This window comes from Festucalex cinctus, chromosome 5 (genome assembly GCF_051991245.1).
Source record: "Festucalex cinctus isolate MCC-2025b chromosome 5, RoL_Fcin_1.0, whole genome shotgun sequence".
Taxonomy (NCBI): Eukaryota; Metazoa; Chordata; class Actinopteri; order Syngnathiformes; family Syngnathidae; genus Festucalex; species Festucalex cinctus.
Genome location: NC_135415.1, coordinates 25,133,462 through 25,153,457, shown reverse-complemented (window position 1 = coordinate 25,153,457; position 19,996 = coordinate 25,133,462). Strand labels below are relative to the sequence as shown.

The window sequence follows — 19,996 nt, the reverse complement described above, 5'->3', positions numbered from 1 at the left end:
TGTGAAAACCAACAAAGAAATCCGAAAAACTCATGCCCAAAAACGAAACAGGAGGTCAAGTTACCCTTTCCAGGGGTCCTTGGAGAAAAAAAAACAACTATTTTGTTGTGATTTATGCCAAATTTGAATAACACTAGAAAGATAGGCAATGCTAAATCATGAGACACTTTTCAGTTTGGTAAATTGTAGGCTGAACATGGTAACAAAATAACAAAATATGATAAAATCCAAACTGATAAAGTTTTACAGTTTATTAAAAAAACAAAAAAACAAAAAAAAAAACTTGAAAAGTGATGAACCGTGGGGGTGGAATTATTTGATATTAGTCAAACCAAACGTAAACATAAAAATGAACAGAAAACAAAAACATGAATCGAGTAAACATTTTAATAAGAACATTAAAAAAAAAATCTAGGACTATTTATAATAATAATAATGCATTGTTGCTGATATGTCACATGTACACAAACGAAACAGAACTTATACAAGGATTGTGTGCGCCTAAAGTCATCTTAAACAAAGACAACTTTATGTGAAGCAAAACCAAGAGGGGATTCATCAGTCTTTATTACAAATCAACAAGAACCAGGACAACAATCTAATACTGTAAACAAACACGCACACGCACTCTTCTCACGCGCACATTCACAAATTCACACGCACAAACAGATCTTTTTGCTACCGTTCTCTTTTGTAAGACGCCAGCACCACAGTCGGGAACGTCCGCTGGCCATCGTGCAACAAGGAGATGCCACGTTGTGACCACTAACATCTAAATGTTGTGCTCATTAAAATGTCATTCTCGTTTTGGGTCATTGCAAGGGTTGCAGATGGAAGAATCGACCGCTACTTGGCAGCAGGTGAAACAGCGGGATACATTTTTCACCAACATTGAGCATTTGTGCATTTGATTGTTTCAGGACTTGAAACAGATTGTACACCCTTTGCTGAACAGGAAACACAATCAATCAGGATCGCCGCAAGATGACAAATTGATTTATGACCGAGTGTCAACTGGTCTGACATCATTATTAACATACAACCTTTAGATCAAGTGAGGGATGGGCCGAATGGATTGATCTAGGGTGGAAAAATTAAGTTATAAACGTACCATGGAAATCAACGGGAATTTATGGAAATGAGCAGGAAAAAACAAGGAACTGATAATTAAGGGTATTTAAATAGTGTTGGGGAAAATACATTTTAGCATATTCTTGACTTAAACAGTTGACTTAAACACTTGACTCATTGAGCCATTTTCAGCAGGAAAAAGTTAATATTTTGTCTATAATTAATTAGGGATGTAACGATAAGTGCGATATCGTGATACTAAAACTGGGGTTGTGTTCACGATATTTAAATGCCACACATTTGTGAAAAAAAGTAAATTTGACTACCACTTGTGCAGTTCTAGCACCCTCTGGTGGCTAGTTTTTTTTAGTGCAATTTAATTTTCATTAGGAATGTTTTGGCCCTTCTAAGTTTAAAATCTACACTAACTGTCAGATGAAGGGGAACGTAATGTCTGTGAAGCAAGTCAATATGTGGAGGAACTCAATGTGTGCGTGCATTAACAACATAATAATAACATAATAAAACGTAATATAACATTGATGTTATGTACAAAAGCACAATATTGTACTTTTTTTAGTATGAGCTCATTTTTTTTACAGTGACATTTTTTAAATATCGACAACCTCCCCACAATATCGTGATAATTATCATATCGTGATATCGTATTGTGATGTTTGGATATCATTACATCCCTGTAATTAATGTAGTAACTTCATTATTTTTCATGCACAATTAATAACTTTAAAAAGTTATTTTTATACTTGCTGTCGACTAATTGTGACATCACCTGTGCTGAGGTAGTAGGCGACGACCAATCATGGCTCAGTTTACTGACCAAACCCAGAAAACAGGTGAGTCATGATTAGCGGTAACCAACAGTAAAAAAATAAAATAAATAAAACAATAAAAATAAAAAAAATAAAAATAAAAAATTGACAAAATAATTTTTAAAGGTATTAATTGTACATGAAAAACAAAGTTATCAAATTCATTCTGGACAAAATAACTTTTCTCTGCTGAAAATTAGTCAATAAGTCAAGTATCCCTTTAACTTATGAGCGCCCCAACTCACGAGATTTTCAATTAACAAGCCTTCACTATTTATTTATTTATTTATTTATTTATTCATTTATTTAGTGTGTGTTGTGAGCCAAAATTGATACATCAACAAGGTTTGGATACACTGCCCCACCAGATAAGTGGGCAGAAAATGAAATATTGATTTTGTATCAGTGTCTGCTGCTAATATTTTACTTCAGTGCATAACTTTCCATTAAATATCATTCAGTTCCAAGTTAAATCCCATAAAATATCTTAATTGGACATTGGACCATGGACATTTCCCAATTTGGAATAGTTTAGAAAAAAAATCCCCATTTAATCTGATGATGTAAATTTGCTGGAAATGTTGCACAAAATTACATCAACGCAACAGAGGCAAACGAGAGCACAAGTGTTTTCTCGATTGACAAATGTGATGACAGCCATTGGAAGTTGAACTAGTTCCACACTCTAGCATAGAATTGGGAGATCAGAACATTCAGAGAAAGTTCCATCACATTTTATTGAGCTTTTTTGTCTGTGTTATGTAGCAACACGCACGAGTGGTGAAGTCGATTTTGCTGCCACTTTGACTTCATTTCTTTCGCGTGCGCGCATGTTGCCTGTATACGTTCCCTCATGGGCCCAGATGGACAAGATTTTCACATTGATATGTCACTTTTTCATTTGTTTTCTTCGACGTATTACACTGTATTTACAGAAGCTCTCCTAGTTCCATCTGTTCATTATTATTATTATTATTATTAACACTGGAAAAAGAGAGAAAAAGATGCACACAGACGCATTCAGAATTTCACAGGTTTTAGCGATGCACGCTACACTGGCAACACAAAAAAAAAAAAAACTAGAACGAAAAAAATGTTCAATTATTTTGGCATTGATGCTTTGGTCACAAAATACTGACACTTTATGTTTTGTTTGCACTTTTTTTGTTGTTGAGGAAAATTCCCAGTCATTGTACACCGCGACCATCCGAGTACACAGCAAAAAAAAGAACAAAAAAAAAAAAAAAAAGGTAGGTGTGTTGTAGTCCCGTCTTTGCACCTCCTCCCATGCAGTCCCTTTAAGAGACACAGATTCCTTTATAAATTATGTGACTGTGAATGAGTGGGGGGGGTGGCATGAGCAAGGGGGTGTTGGGCGGTGGACCCGTCAGCCCTTTTGCGAACATGTTCTGCAGCACAGTTGCTGCAGAACTTTCCTCTGGCAGAGATTGTTCTTTTTAACCAGCACGCAGAAACTGCCTTCCGCCCAAGATTCTTCATTTGCTTTCCACAGACCAGGAAGGAAAGAGAAGAAGAAAAAAATAGAGGACACACAAACATATGGGTATAAAACACACACGAGGTGTGATTGGTCAGACGATGGGAAGTTGAGGTCCAGTGAAGTGATTGGATCCATGCCAGGAGAAGGAAGTGAGAAAAAGATTTGAGAGAGGGAGAGAAAAAACAAACAAAAAAAGTCACACAATTAGAAAATTGACAACTTTTGGCATCAAATACTTTAAAGGTCATCAAGAGAGAAGTCACAAAAGACCTGAGGCTGGATTGAGCATTTTACTTTTTATGTTTAGAAAAAGTACACAAATGTTCCAAATGGTCCATTTCGATAATGTTTTTTTTTGTTTTGTTTGCATGTAAGGATGCAAATGAGAGCGAATGCATTTGAAAAGAGCCCACTGTTTTATGGAATGCAGTGCTTTCCCCAGCATGCATTGTGGCATGGACTGCTCAACTTTTTCCACCATTAACCATTATCAGTTAAGTGTGTTTATGAATACTGTGGGAAAAAAATCTCCATCCATATCACAGCTTTACATTGCCTTATGCATATTACATTTTAAAAGGTAATTGATGGGGTTTATGCAGCGCTAACACTTTATTAATCCGTCTCTCCGTGCAGCCCAGTACCAAATGGCCCATGGACCAGTACTAGGCCGCAAAAGACCACTAACCTAAGGTACATAATATGTACCTGAATGTACATATAATAAGGTACAATGGTACATATTTTGCCTATAAATAGTAACAAATTGTAGGCGTTCCAATGTGTTTAAATCATGAGGTGCCCCAGTGACAAGCCAATGGACCCTGAATGGTACAAATATAGCACCTTTTTTTCCGAGTGTAATGTAAGTCCAGCCTTAGATTGATTTTAAGTAGAGCTGCACGATATTGGAAAAACATGCGATATGTGATATACGTAGTTTCAAATTCAGATAAAAGCATAAAATTCCATATCAAAATTATTACATATATCTTTGCAATATGCATATTGCATAAGCCAATATTGCAATATCAATATACTTTCGCTATATTGTGCAGCCCTAATTTTAAGAACAAATTTTAAAAAAAAAAGGGGGAGGAGGGGGGGGGGGGGCATTAATGGCCTAAAAGAAACACCATGCAGATAGAAAGCGAAGCTATGCTTCCACCAAGCGGTACAGAACAGTGTACGTTGCTTTAGTTTGGTAAAGCTAACATGGATTTGTATTTCCACCTGTTAGATACCTCAAAAGTATTTTTATTTTTTTTGACAATGACAACTAACAGAAAAAAACTGAACTACTTGGTGGAACTGTGAATAACAAGGAAGTTAGAAGCAGAAGGAAATAGTTAAAGAATATTTGAGTGACCACCTTGTCCAGACACTATCACAAAGTACACCAGGAAGTTTGTGTCTTAAGAAAAATAATAAATACATGTGTCAGTGACGGATGTGATGTTAGTGACATTTTTAAACACACAAGCACTTTAGGAGATGCTAGACACCCACTGCCGTGCAAGATGTTAGTCCACCCAAAAAATGGCTGTTTGCACTTCAGCGAAAGGTTTGCCGTTTTGTGAGTTGAGGGCCCTCGGAACTACCACACTTTGATGGCCAAGAAAAGGAAAAAAAAAAAATCAATCAAACTAAAAAAGGAACCACAATGGTAAAAATAAATAAATAAATAAATAATAAATAAATAAATAAATAAATAATGCACATTTAAATGTTTTCTGTTAACAGTTACTTGTATCAACTTTTTACTTAACCAAGTATCACCTTTTTTTTAACCAAGTTAAAAGATTTCACTACAGCACCTACAAAAATAAAACTCTGGAATATTTAAAATACTTTTTTAAAATAAATCAACGTTTTAAATACAGTATAACACTAATAAATATAGTATAAACATAAGTAAATTAAATTTCTATTTGCAAAAGTGACTAGTTGACACACACACACACATATATACATATATATATATATATATATATATATATATATATATATATATATATATATTTTTTTATTTTTATTTTAAACAGTTGACAAAACCAATATTTATTTATTTATTTATTTGTCTAACTGCCTATTTACCTAAATTTGTCTATTTTAAACAAATCATTCTGAATTAAGCCAGATTGTGACATAACTCTGGGGGGCTAATTTACATAATACCGCCCCCACACGTTATTAGTAAGACACTAAATTGTCAAAACAAAAATCACATATAGCAAAAAACCTTCCTGGAAGAGAGTCTTAGAGTTGCAAGGGTCCCACTATTTGCCGTTCGAAGCATGCACTTGAGTGAGTTTGTTAAACACCTTTTTTGAAGGCGCGAGCAGAAGCTTTGCATACGACGATAAGAAAAAGAGCTGAAAACTCACCATCTTTGCAGATGGTGCTGACCACGCAGGCTCCCACCTCCAGATTGTAACCGCTGACGCAGCTGCTGCAGTTCCTCTCACCGGGCCCCAGGCACTCGTAGCAGCTATGGTCACACCTGCCCACGGAAAACACATGCATAGTAAGGACACCGGAGCATCTTTCAACTTTGGATTCTTTGTTCCAGGCCTTCATATCAAAATGACTTTTAAGCCACTGAGATAAATACAGTTGAACAGTGATACCCATTTGGAGTGGACCGATATACAGAAATCTCACATGGGAAATATTACGGGACAGGAAGTGTCTACTACTCCGTAAACATAGGTCAGCTTCTGGCCAGTGAATGCCATTGCTAGCAATAAGGTTTTGGCAGTACAGTATGTCAAACGAGACAATGAGCTGTTGCAGCCAAGTGGAGACACTGATGCATAAGATGTTAACTCACTTCTTACAGGACCTCTGCACCTGGCCTCCGTCGGCCATCTGCTCCGACAGGTAATAGCCGCTGCTGCACGTGGACACGCAGCGCCAGTCCTCCAGCAAGTAGCTGTCCGCGCACTTGGTGCATGCCTCGATACCCGTGCCTGCAAATAAATAAAAGAAAGAAAAGGTTATGATTTTTCCCTTTTCAACTTCTTATTCTGCCGAGGTGCGCCTCTTACCTGCGCAGGTGGCACAAGCTCGATGGCAGGGCTCACAAGTCCTCCGGTGGCCGTTGTAGTAGGAACCCGCGTCGCATGTCATCTGACATTTGTTGCCTTGTAAACTGGACACAAAACAGAGGGAGACGCTCATTCACATTTTGTCTATCACTGGGCGTTGAATCAACTGCAGATGGGGGCGTCCACTCGGCAGCATCTGCAGTATAAGGACATTTGGACAAAATGCATTTTAAGTAGCATACTAAATAATGTTACTGGTATTGAAGATGTATGAATACATAATCTTCTTCTTCTTTCGGCTTTTTCCTTCAGGGGTCGCCACAGCCAATCAGTTGCCTCCATCTAACCCTATCCTCTGTATCCTCTGCTCTCACACCAACTACCTTCATGTCCTCTTGAACTACATCCACAAATAGCTCCATAACTGTCCCATGGTAATGTCCTTGAAATATATTTCAAAATAAGGAAATTGAGACCAATTGTTCTGGATACGTGTGTAACCGGGCTGAGGGCTGATATAGCAAAGCGGACACTTTAGAGTGTAATACCTCACATCCAGGGTAAGCTGACATTAAAGCATGTGTGTTTAGTTTTACCCAAGACCTGACAGAGGGACACTACATTATTCTGAAGTGAATCATGAATTCCGGCCCACCCTGTCGACGCCTGTATATATTTAAGTCTGTATACAGAACAGGCCAAAAGTTTGGACACACCTTCTCATTCAATACATTTGCTTTATTTTCATGACTACCGTATGTACATTGTAGATTCTCACTGAAGGCATCAAAACTATGACTACTAACGAACACATGCAGAGTTATGTACTCAACAAAAAAAATAAGGTGAAATTTTCACCTTTTTTTCACCGTGAAAATAATACGATAATAGATAAATAAATGGCCTTTTCTTTGATTACTTTGTTGCACATTCTTGGCATTCTCTCGATAAGCTTTCAAAGGTAGTCACCTGAAAGGGTTTTCCAACAGTCTTTAAGGAGTTCCCAGAGGTAAGAAAGGCAAGAATATACAAAAAAGGAACCAGAGAAAAGGATGGCAATTTTGAAGAATCTATAATATAGAAAGTGTTTTCAGTTATTTCACCTTTTTTTGTGTTAAGTACATAACACCACATAATTTCATACATAGTTTTGATGCCTTCAGTGAGAAAGTAAGCAGTCAAGAGAACAAAGCAAATGCACTGTAGAAGACAGTGTGTCCAAACTTCTGGCCTGTAATGTATATGTCTTAATATACAAATAAAGGTGGTTCCAGTGTAAGCGCTGTATTGCTGTTTTTTTTTTAAACAACCAGCAGGTCATACTGACCTACGAACATTCACAGTGTGCCAAAGAAACAAACAGGCGAGTTAAAAGAACCTGCAACACAGCTCTTGTGTTTGATGACATTTAACTTCGCAGGTGTACCTAATGTTCTGTTTCCCACTTTAAAAATGCTTTGAACACATCAACATATGGGTCTGCTTTTGGAGGCAAGTCCAGCAAATGTTGCCTGGTGTGAGTTTGCAGTGAGGACAGCTCTCAGTGCAATGCTGAGTTAAAAAAACAGCTGTTCTGCATTAGCCGGGAATTCCAAGAAATTGTCTGGACCCCTCTTCGCCCCCTTCGCCGCTACTTTCCGACAGTGTGTGTGTGCATGTGCATGTGGACTGAGGAAATGACGGCTCCTTAGGCCGCGTGGATAACTTAAACGGCTTAAGAGATGAGAACGTCTTCAAAAGAGGCTGGCGGAACACAAAATGGCTCAGCTTGGTGTGTGGGTCCGGGGTTTATATGGCTTTTAATACTTGCTGGGTCACAGGGTGAAAGGCAGTCCACTCAATAAAGACGTCCCAGCTGCTGCTGACAATTTCTTTTCCCAATTTAAAACAGTTCCCCGGTGTCTTAATAACATGAATAATGAGTTGAAATCATTTTCCCCAGCATTGAATTCCATAGAAATGATAGGAGTATTAGTTTTTCTAAACAAACCATGTAAAAACAAAATACTCTTGTCAAAAGATACTTGTAAATATGATTCTTAGTAAATTAACATGTTTCAAATTTATTTCCCCCATGTTGCCAACGTGGGATGTTGTTCATAGAATTGTGCAGTAAGGAAAAAAAGGTTTTAACTAAACAAAATGGGTAAGGTGAAGTTCTGCGAATACTATCCAGATGCACTGTACTTGGTTGTGTAATTTTAAGCTTGATGGGTGGGCAGTCGATCTAGACCAGGTGTCACCAACATGGAGAACCTTATGAGTAGCCCGTGGATCCGTTCTAAAAATAACTCAAGTGATGGAACTCTTTGATTTCCTAATAATATTGTAAAAACGATCATATGACAATGTAAACACGATAAATGTTTTAGAAATGTGTCCCATATTGACAATTATCTATTTCATAACTTATTGAGATCCGTGAATTTCGGGTTTGGAACTCTAATGAGTTTTGCTGCGGTGTTTAGTTACTTGAGTGAGTTTAGTCCGGTCTTTAACAGTCAGCAGATTGAAGAAGCAGGTAGAAAAGTACAATATGACAAGTTGAATAGATATTGTATAACCGCAGTAATAGAGATGGAGCAATAGAGAGACTTTTTAATTTACGGTCAATCATTTTCAAAAGGTTTGGTGACCCCTGGTGAAGACGCAACCAGTTTTATACAAATCATTAAAAAGTGAATTATCTTTCATTTGTAACTCCAGCACAGAGATTCACTTTTATACATAGCCCTTCGCGAAACGTGAAAATAAACTAGTAATTGACAGCCCCCAATGTATAATATAATGTATAATGTATTTTTTTTTAAATTAACAGTTTAAACCATGAACTCAAACTATTATCCAAAAATACATATATATATAAAAATACAATTTTATCTTCAAAAAACATCTTTGCAAAATGAATTACAGAAGACTTGATAATTAAGTTAGTGTAGTTCACCTGGTTCCCTGTTTACATTCTGTGCAGAAATTGGAGGCGGTGCATTTCTTGCAGTTCTCCGGACATCTCCTGCAAATGTTGGAATCTGCAAGGCACCAAACGAGAAAGTCACATAGATACACGTGCACGCACGCACGCACACACAAATAAATAATATTGCATGCGGGGAGTGAAGGAAGCAACAAATGAACAAAACAGCAGGAAGAGTCGGGATTTGGTGGGGAGTGGAAAAGTGTCAAGGCTCAACAGCTGGGGAACGAAGACGACGATTGTAGCGTGAGGACGGGAACGCAGCCGAGGAAAGACTAAAAAGGCACGGACACACTTTGCCATACTACACTTGGACACGCGCTCACTCCCCTCCAAGACACATTCATAAAACATTAGAGTTGCTCTGCTAACCCAAAAGCAGGGCAAGAATATTAAAACTGCCCTAAAACTTCAACCAAACTTTTCAAGTTATAAAATATGACACTGTAACGTGGCCGCAATCTTGGTGGAATTTTCTAAAAACAATGGATTGAGCACTTCAAAACAACGCTAAAATCTCTGATAGCAAATAAATTTGTGAAAAAAAGCTGCGCAGGCTTGCAAGGGTGCGTGCATACATAGCAAGTGTGGCTTTTTCAGAAAGCTTCGTTCAATGTTGCAAAACGTTCCAGAGACACAAGACAAACAATCTCAAACCGTTTTTCCTATCACCATTTAATTTTGAACATGTTCAAAATTTCCCTGCGACAAGAAAAATGGTTTGAGGGTAGGTAGAGGCTTTTTCTTGTCACTTTTCTTGCTGCTCAATGAGATCCGGGCTTTAAGTACATGACTTATTTACACCATAAACTGCTCTCCATGTAATATTCAATTTGTATAATTGACGTTAACTTTTTAGCAAGCGACGTAATATGAAACAACGTCGTAACGTTAAGGAGTCCACTCCTAGAAATTTCCGACCTTAGGAGTTCATTTATGGCTATTTTTAACTAAATTTGTCAGCTAATCAAAGAAGGGGTTCCCCGAGTAGCAGTCTGATGGCGGCACAATTGACGGAAAATGTGGCCCTTCTGGGTGTGCACTGAAAATCTGAGGTGCCTTGCCAAAGAAATTTTGAACATGTTCAAAAATTTATGGGGACCATAATAACTGTTTGCAACCATAAAAACTGCGAACATCTGCTGAACATCTTTGCAACCTTTAGCAAACTCAAACAAACCTTGACGATAAACATTTGCTGCGTGTACATAAACTCGCGAGCCAGTGAGATAGAGCTTAAGCAGTGACTGAGTCCAATGAACAAGTTATTTAAATAGAATAGATATATTGGATCAGTCATCGGTTATTGTTTGTTTGTTTGTTTGTTTGTTTGTTTGTTTTTTACGTAGTAATCAGTCCCCAAAATCCTGAGCATGTAAATGCCTAATTAACAAATATGTGAAATGTATGGTAGATGAACATTTTGGTTTGAAGGTGCTGTGTACCTGACCTGACTTTACCGAATGAATTCACCAGAGTACCAGGAAGAAAAAGTGAGAGAATCAAGTGTTGCAATTTACATGTAAATTTGATGCTTTTCTTTATCGAATCAACGGCACACATGTTTGAACAGCCTTCGTCAACCGACGATCTGTCCAACACTGTGGACCAGTAGAATTTCTTTCAGGTCAGCCTGACAAAGCAAATAAAGTCATTTACCGCAACACGATGCCTGTCGTTGCCAGCGTTTTAAAGGGGAAAAAGAGGGGAAAGTATCTACAACATCTTTGGCCTGAGGAAATGTTATGATTGAACTTGGATGAGAAGGCGGCCCATCTGCTGCCAGGATGCTGGATCGGCAGCAGACCAATAAATAGAGCGACTTATTACATGATCCTTTTCGGTCTCGCTGCTCCACTTTTTATCGCAGCTAGTCCATCTTGTTTTGGCTCAATGCCGGCAAATCCAGCCAGTATATACGCGACAAGATTGAAAGACATGCTCACCAACCAATTTATTACAAATCTGTCAACAAACACGGGAAACCCAAGCAGAGTCGCTGCAGATTTGGTTCATTCCATGTTTTTTTTTCCCCATATTGAAAATAAAGCAAAGACAAGCTGAACCAATATCATGACACATACAATACAGATTGGGAAATACAAAGTGTCATAAAGTTCCTTAAACTTAAATATGGAACTGGCATAACATGGCATGCTAGTATATGATGACGCGGTCGATCAGTGTGCATGTGTGTTTTGCTTTTGGCGTATGGTTACCGTGGTCGAGGTAGAAAGCGTCGCCGCAGGTAGCCACACAGGTGTGGGAGCCCTCGTTGAGGTGGAACCCGGGCCTGCAGGTGGTGCACTGGTCACTGCGGCTGCCCATGCACGTTTCACACAATGACGAGCACTTCTTGCAGCGCTTCCTATCATCGCGAAAAAAGCCGCTGGGGCACTCAGACACGCACATCCTAAAAAAAATAAAAATTAAGTTACATTAGAATAATGCTATTTCGTATAAGCTAGCTCATCCCAGATTTTGTGTGGTGCGTGTGTGCATGCGCACATGTGCAGTCGCTATATGCTGAACAGGTGGAACATCTGCTGGATAACTTGATCAAACTCAGTCACCCCCTCATTTCCCTTCTCTTCAGGACATCATCAAGATCACCCAGCAGCCTTCATTGCAAATTTTTCAAGCTCACTCACCGCCAAGAAACACATATGGCATGTGTGAAAAGCACAATTTGCCTGCATGCCATTTAACCCGTGAAAACACACAAACTAACACCAACAACAAGTGTAGCGCTATGTGTGGGAGAGACAGTAACGATCAGCATTTCCTGTTTTTAATCCAGAGTTGGGGTGGGCAAACCTCTTCCCCAAAATATTTCAAGCAGAGCTGGGCACTTCCGTTAATCGTCAATTCCTGTCAATGACGACGCCCACCTGTCGGCGAGTGCACAATGACACGAAGCCTCAAAAAATTACAGACTGAGCACCGACTGAAGCTTGTTTAGATCCGTCGATCGAGGTGAACAGATGGTCCCTCTCATTCCGTCTATTTTTGCGAGGCTTCGCATCATAAAGCATTCGACGAATATGCGGAAGCATGCGGCTAAAGGTGGTCATCGACGGGAATTGACAATTAACAGAAGTGCCCAGCTCTGATTTAAAGTATGTACTGTATACTTATTTACTTTATTCATTTAGTGCATTCATAATTTGGTAATCTATTTTAAATAATCATATTCAAAAAACAAAACAAAAAAAAGTTAAGAAAATCCATCCATTTTCTTGACCGCTTATTCCTCACAAGGGTCGTGGGGGGTGCTGGAGCCTATCTCAGCTGGCATTGGGCAGTAGGCGGAGTACACCCTGGACTGGTTGCCAGCCAATCGCAGGGCACACATCGACAAACAACCACCCACTATAGATAATAGAAACAAGAAATACACAACAATTAAAAATAAATAAATAAATAAAATAAAAAACTATGGCAGATGACAGCTGAGATAGCCCCCAACACGACCGGGACCCTCGTGAGGATAAGCGGTTCAGATGATGGATGGATGGATGTATACATTTATATACTCACTTTAAAAAAAAAAAAAAAACACTTGAAAAATTTACAACTGAAAAAAATAAACAAACCACAAAACAAAATAAGTAACCATCATCAAAATTCAAAAACTATTATAACACTGATTTATTGTATTGTCTGCATTGATTAATTTTTCCTTCGAGAGATAAACGCACCAACACAAGCACAGACACCTCCACTAATCAGCGCTCATCAAGCATTCCCTGTGGTGGTGCAAAAGGGCAGCGCCCCTCCAGAGTTGGCTGATGGCAGGGCAGCGCACCACGCGCCCTTATTCCGGCTCTTCTGCCTTTTATGAGAGCAGAACCCAGCTGACACAATGGCAATTAGCTCACATTTTCATCCAGATGGGATGTTAAAAGGGCAGAAATGCACAGGCGCGCGCACACACATACTACAGTGGTAACTTAGGTTTAATTTGTTCTTTCACCTCGGTAATACCTCAATTTAAAAGTATGTCAAATCAATTTTCTCCACATAAAATTAACTGATATGCCATTAATCTGCTCAAGCCACCAAAATTATTTTGTTACATGTTTTTAATGAAGAAAAATAGCACTGTAATAAAAAGAAAACGTAAATCAAGTTTTACTACTCTGGCATTCACAAGTTGGAAGTTTGCGTTTAAGGTGCATAGCCTACAGCTGCTCGTTGCGAATGTTTCTCATTGACTGACTGATTGTGACATGCAATAAAGCAAGCAAGCAAGCAAGGATATCACATGAACTTAACTGCTCATTTTTACTTATTTTTCGCAATTACTGGGCATTGGCTGTATGGTGACACTAATGACAATATGCTATTGTGTGGTACGCAAACATTTCCTGTCATACTGACGAGCGTGCGTATTCAGACCTGGTGTTGTTCTTGAACTTGAGGAAGTAGTGCAGGCAGTTGATGCAGTGATGTGGGCCGGGCCCTTCGCAGCCATGCTCATTGCATTCGGAATCACAAGGACCTGTGGAGAAACGCACGCAACCAATTACAACTCAATGCAATGTGATTAAAATCCAAAGTTGACCTACCGTTGTACTCCTCGGTGAACTCTTCATCGGTGGGTGCCACAGCGTCGGTGGACCTGGTCTCAACAGACATGCTGCGTAGGGATGAGTACGGGTGCACCGAGGTGCCGTAAAGCACCAGTGACCACTCCTTTAGTTTGCCTGAAAACAGCAGCGTCATCGTATTGAAACGCCAATGGCAGCTTGCTTTTGGCATGTGTCCTCTTAAAATTTGCAGTGCTGCCAACCTATTGAAATTCACTTCCAGAACAGTTTGTCTGAATTTCTAGGTTTGTAACCCTTTTTCAAGAACATTACCGCAGGATCCATGATATCCTGCATATCATATCCCATCTGTGGTGGGTTGCCCTAGCTGTGTGAATGTAACGTTCATAACAGGTTTTCATTTTCTCATTGAAATAATTTGGGAAAGCTATAAAAGGGTAAAGGAATTAGGAACTTGTTGAACCACGCATGCACATGGGCACAAATTTATAATATACAATAACATATTCTCTTGTCCCTTCTATAACAGTGTTTCCATACCAGGCACTTTTTGGCTACGCAGCTGAGAGGGGGAATCATAAATCTCCAGCACCCAGTCGCCCGCTGCCTTCTCTCCCCAGCAGTGGGTGGTCATGAACTCCCAGTTCTTAAACCCCTCCATGGAGTGATCAAACAACCTGCATGTCGAGCACACATAAACAGACAAAGGCAGTAAATTATTTCAGATGAGGTCAGGGTTTAAGCACTCTGTGTCTCTTCAAACACATTTGTTATGAACACAGTCACTTATGTATGTCAAGTTGTATTTGAGCATTTTTACACAAAAAATTGCATTTACCTTCCTTCTTTGATTTACCATGGTTGCTATTGTGCCTTTTCCATAAATTATTTTGTTTTATTTTTGTTTTTTGTTTTAAGATAAGGGTATTGTGACACCTGTTGTCATGATACGCACGAGTCAAAAAGAGCGAGCGAGGAATGTATGTAATTTGACTGGACTGTAACTTTTACTTTCTTTAAAAATGCTGGTATTTGATTGCAATTGTATTTATTTTCTAATACATAAATTATGGGTTTTAATTAAATTATTTTTCTAATTTAAAGTACATTTTAAAATGTTTTACAATTTTAATTTTTGGTATGTATTTTCTTATTTGTAATTTAATTAATACCTATACAAATAATTCTCATGAATTGAAAAAAAAAAAAAAATATATATATATATATATATATATATATATATATATATATATATATATATATATATATATATATATATATGTGTGTGTGTGTGTGTGTGTGTGTGTGTGTGTGTGTGTGTGTGTGTGTGTGTGTAATTTTTTTTTTTACAACACGTGCTTTTCTACCTGTTGGCCAGCAGCTGAGACTTGGTCCCTGATGGTGAGGTCAGGTTTATTGAAAGGTCTCCCCGGCGAGGATGCGTGATGGTGATGCGTACCACCACATGCTCCAGGTAGATCACGTGGTGGTTGGGGTTGTCGGTGCAGCCCGTCGCCTTGTACACCGAACGTACCACATGTTCAGGGCGGATTGTCCTGGAGGACAAGGATCAGGTAGCTTGTTAGATTGCACTGACATACAAATAAAATACTCGTTTTTGAATTTTTAGAAATCATATTTTTATTTTTTGCTTTTAGCGTAAGCTTGTTATCGCAGCATGACTGAAGTGACTGATCATGAGTCACGTTCCTCATGCAACAAATGCCTATCAGTTGCGAGTGTGTCTTGGAAATGAGCGCGCATCATAATTGCAACGTGTGGCGTTGGGCAGGCGTGCGGTTCTAGTGCACGTCAAACAAATTCACCAGCGTCAGAGGCGAAGCCATCAGAGAAGAGGCCATGAAGCCAGCGTCTGTTTGGCGGGCATCCACGGGCTCATGGAAGGCTGTGATAATCAAGGCCATCTTGCCGGCGTTGGAGTAACAGCTGAGCCAATTTAGCATATCTTCACAGAAACGCTGCTGAGTTACACTTGCTGGAAATCACTTGGTCTGTGTCAGGACGGCTGGAAAAAACATTAACTTATGTGCTTTATTGCAAGCCATTTTTCCCCGCCTCCATGAAAGCACCGGCTCTTTTTGAGGACCTCGAGCCAACGCAGATGTTTACCATTGAGGGGAAAATTGCTCAGGGCGATTCCAAGCTGCAAATTTAGGAGAGCATAAGATCAAGTGTTTCTTTTGCAATGGAAGACCCCGAAAAAAAGGGGGAGGGGAACCTGCTCTGCTTTGCTTGTCACATATATATTACGTTACATTACCAGATGTTCATATGATTGTTGTGCTTAATGAATTAAACATGTGTACTAGTAGTCCTCGTGAGCCGGAATCTCAGCCTCCAGACTGGCCCGCAAGACTCGATTTTCCAACGTGATTTCCTGCTTCCTTCATCGATGCTGTCACAAGAGGACATGCTTGCCCAAAACTATAGTGTAGGGCAAAAAAAGTATTTTGTCAGCCACTAATTGTGTACGTTTGCCCACTTAAAATGATGACAGATATTTGTCATTTGCATCATTGGTACACATCAACTGTAAGAGACAGAATTGGGGGGGGAAATCCTGGAAATCACATAGGATTTTCAAAGAATTTATTTGTAAATTATGGTAGAAAATAAGGATTTGGTCACTGACAAAGAAGCAAGGGCTCGTTTGTGGTTGCATGCAAGATTTCCCCCCGTGGGATTAAAATGATCACGAGAATGGTGGGCAAAAATTCCAGAACCAAACAGGGAGACATCATGGCTGACCTGCAGAGCTGGGACCAAAATTACAAAGGTTACCATCAGTAACACACTATACGCAAACAAGGAATCAAATTCTGCAGTGCCAGACGTGTCCCTCAGCTTAAGCCAGTTCATGACCAGGCCAGTCTGGAGTTTGCCAGAGGGCATACGGATGATCCGGACCAGAAGAGGATTGGGAGAAAGTCATGTGCTCAGATGAAACCAAAATAGTACTTTTTTTTTTTTTTTTTTTTTTTTTTTTTTAAAGTTAGGAAAAGATGTACAACTCTTTAATAAATAGTGACTTTTGAATGAAACAAGGTGATATTTCAAAAACATTTGAGGAGACCAAAAGAAACAGGAGATATTGAAAGAAAAAAAATAATAATACAAATTTAAATAATTAAATTTCAAATTACACTGGGAGGGATTGTTTTGGTGTCAAGACACCCTGGTTCTTAGCCCAGGCTTTAAAAAGACGAAAAAGTTTTAAAAAAAAGTTACCACAGGGATAACTGGCTTGTGGCGGCCAAGCGTTCATAGCGACGTCGCTTTTTGATCCTTCGATGTCGGCTCTTCCTATCATTGTGAAGCAGAATTCACCAAGCGTTGGATTGTTCACCCACTAATTTCAATGACAAAATTCAATGAAATGAGAACTGTGTATGTGTTGTCTGGTGGACTCTCGCAGTCACCAAGGTCTCAGTGCTTTGATCCATGGACATTGGACAAGATAATTTTGAAACCATAACTCATTGATTAGCTGCAGGGCGTGAGCAACAGCAAATCCCTCAGTCAGACTACACAACACTTGATGTAGTGTAGTTAAGTAGCATTTATAGTCGATCTGCAAAAAGCATGCAACACAAAAAAGATTGGAATTTCCTTCACAAGCACACCAGTCTCAAAATCATGACATAACGCAATCAGAACAGTGTTGCTTGATGCGGGTATAGCTGAAAGTGGACAGATTTAACCGCGACAACCTACTAACGTTTAATCTCCTCATCTAGTGGAAATCGGAAAAAAATATATATACTATTTAATTTAGCAGAAGCCTTCCATAATGGCAAACAGCAATGCTCACATTGCTTAACAAAAGTGCTTGCTGTTCACTGATATTTAAACATAGTACTTTTTTTTTTTTTTCCAGTAGTGGTGACAAACAAAAAAGTGTTTTCAAAAGTTCCACTCACAAGCTATGGCACCACAGTCACCAGAAACTACTCGTGCCGTATCAATCATGCTATTGGATAAATATAGGTACCGAACTGCTCCTGATGATGTAGGTGGCACTGGCACAGTTGCTTACATGCTGTTTATTTACTGCATTTTTATACAGTACTATTGTTTCCTATAATTGCAATGAGATAGCGGTGGTGTTAAAGGTGGATTAAGTCAAGTAAATCCCTACTGAAGATCCAGGAACTAAATGCACGGCCTGCCACGAAAAATGTGACAAGCACTGGTGACAGCAGGCTGGAAGAGGGGATAAACACAAGTTAGCAGAACCAATTAACAAAGCAGCAAAAGGACAGCTGATTAAAAACAAAATCCGTGGATGCAAGTTAAGTAAAGAAAAGCATGTGGAAAACAATGAGGGTTGCGTAAGTGGCGGCTGGCCAGGGGAGTCTCTGCACTGATATTGCAACGCTGCTGGCTTGCTCGGTCGTGACACAACACAGACAACAAAACCCCCAACGGACGCACAGCTGATTACTGGCAGCCTGACTGGACAAACTCGGGAGTGCTGGCATACACACAAACGCGTACACTCAGACACACGCGCAGTATTTCAGCCCGTTTTGCTGGTACGACTGCAGATAGACGTTAGCCAATGCAGTCCGAAAGGCCAGCCAAAGGGTATGTGGGAATACGCCGTTGACAATACACATCCATGCATACTGTACATATTAATAAAATTAAACATGTTATTGTTATATGACCATTCATGTCACGTGAGGGTGGAGTTTACAACAAAGTACCAGTAAACTAATATGGAGAAACAGCAAGAAACCAACGCGATTGGACAGACGACACAAGTTGTAAACAACACTGTGAAGTAAACATGTCAGAGTCTGGTATTAAAGATAATGGCACACATTTTCCCCAAAAAAAAAAAAAAAAAAAACTGCATCAAGAATATAATATGTAAGAACAAGCAAGATAACGAAAATTAAAAAAAAAAAGATCACTGCGATAGTTATTCAACTTATGCCAACAACAAAGTAAATCTTTATTCTTATAAAAATTGCACCTTGTAAAAATACATTATTGTAATGATATTACAAATGCATTTTTTGCCCAAAATGTCTTTTTTCTTAAAAAACAAAAAAACAAAACGCTACGGCATTGATGGTTACACAGGTTTTCCTTGGCGTTTTATGGCACAATACAATGGGGTCCTTGGAAAAATGTCAACCCTGTATGAGCTCCCAGTTTGAGAACCACAGCCTAAAATAACTGGAATGGTAATCCACACAGCTGTTCCATTCAACAATAGAGTAGAACACAACCATATCACACCAACACCAGGCGCCAAAGTAAAACTACATAATCCTGATATGGGCTGATTACTACTGTGCCAAAGCAGAACAGACGCATGGTGATGAGGAAGAGGAGGAGGTTGGCGCTGCCCATCGAGCCCCTCACAATCTAGCGCTTGGCTCGAGTTGCGCCTTGCACCGAACAGTGCTTGGGCTTCCAGCTGCATCAAGGATAACAAGCTTTGAAGCCCTGGCTTTCACGCTGCGTGTGCGCGTGAGTGTGCGTGTGCGTGTGCGTGTGCGTGCGTGTACTGTTCATGTATGTGCCTGTATGAACGTGCGTGTTTGTGTGTGCGTGTGTGTGTGTGTGTCTGTGTTTAGTAAAGGTCTTATGTGAGAACCACCCTGCCAGAACTAATGCTTGGCCCCTATCAATGTACAAGCTTGCACAACCGCATTCTCAAACACATGGTGGCCGATGCGCAAGCAAGCAAGATAGAAAGACAGAAAGAGAGAAAGACAGAAAGAGAGAAAGACAGAAAGAGAGACAGAAAGAAAGAAAGAAAGCTTGAACTTCGGATTTTTTGGTATGACACAGAGGCGTACAGAGTTGCCACATGTAAAACACAAGGTAAGGGACAGGTAGTGGAACAGCCTTGCAAGGCTCCAGGCACATGTCTACTCTGTAAACCACTACAATGCAGACCAACATCTAGAGCTATGCTTTGACAAATTCCTGTCTGCATCATTCCATATCCCAAAAAGAAGACCAACTGTTGATGTTTC

General features: G+C 39.4%; 1 protein-coding gene across 4 annotated transcripts in view; it reads right to left on the bottom strand.

Annotated features, from left to right (window-relative positions):
- The window catches only part of pcsk5b (proprotein convertase subtilisin/kexin type 5b), a 76,186-nt gene that overhangs the window by 16,396 nt on the left and 39,794 nt on the right, over positions 1-19,996 (bottom strand). The window contains exons 12-21 of one of the 4 annotated variants that reach the window (XM_077521097.1): positions 15,347-15,535; positions 14,520-14,656; positions 13,998-14,135; positions 13,828-13,930; positions 11,646-11,839; positions 9,397-9,481; positions 6,453-6,556; positions 6,236-6,374; positions 5,790-5,905; positions 550-3,404 (exon numbers count right to left, since the gene is read on the bottom strand). In XM_077521097.1, coding sequence (XP_077377223.1) covers positions 3,289-3,404; positions 5,790-5,905; positions 6,236-6,374; positions 6,453-6,556; positions 9,397-9,481; positions 11,646-11,839; positions 13,828-13,930; positions 13,998-14,135; positions 14,520-14,656; positions 15,347-15,535 — 1,321 coding nt within the window. In that variant the 3' untranslated portion in view covers positions 550-3,288. Of the gene's footprint in view, positions 1-549; positions 3,405-4,623; positions 4,817-5,789; positions 5,906-6,235; positions 6,375-6,452; positions 6,557-9,396; positions 9,482-11,645; positions 11,840-13,827; positions 13,931-13,997; positions 14,136-14,519; positions 14,657-15,346; positions 15,536-19,996 lie in introns of those variants that run through there. The other 3 variants (XM_077521099.1, XM_077521100.1, XM_077521101.1) reach the window with 3 other exon arrangements.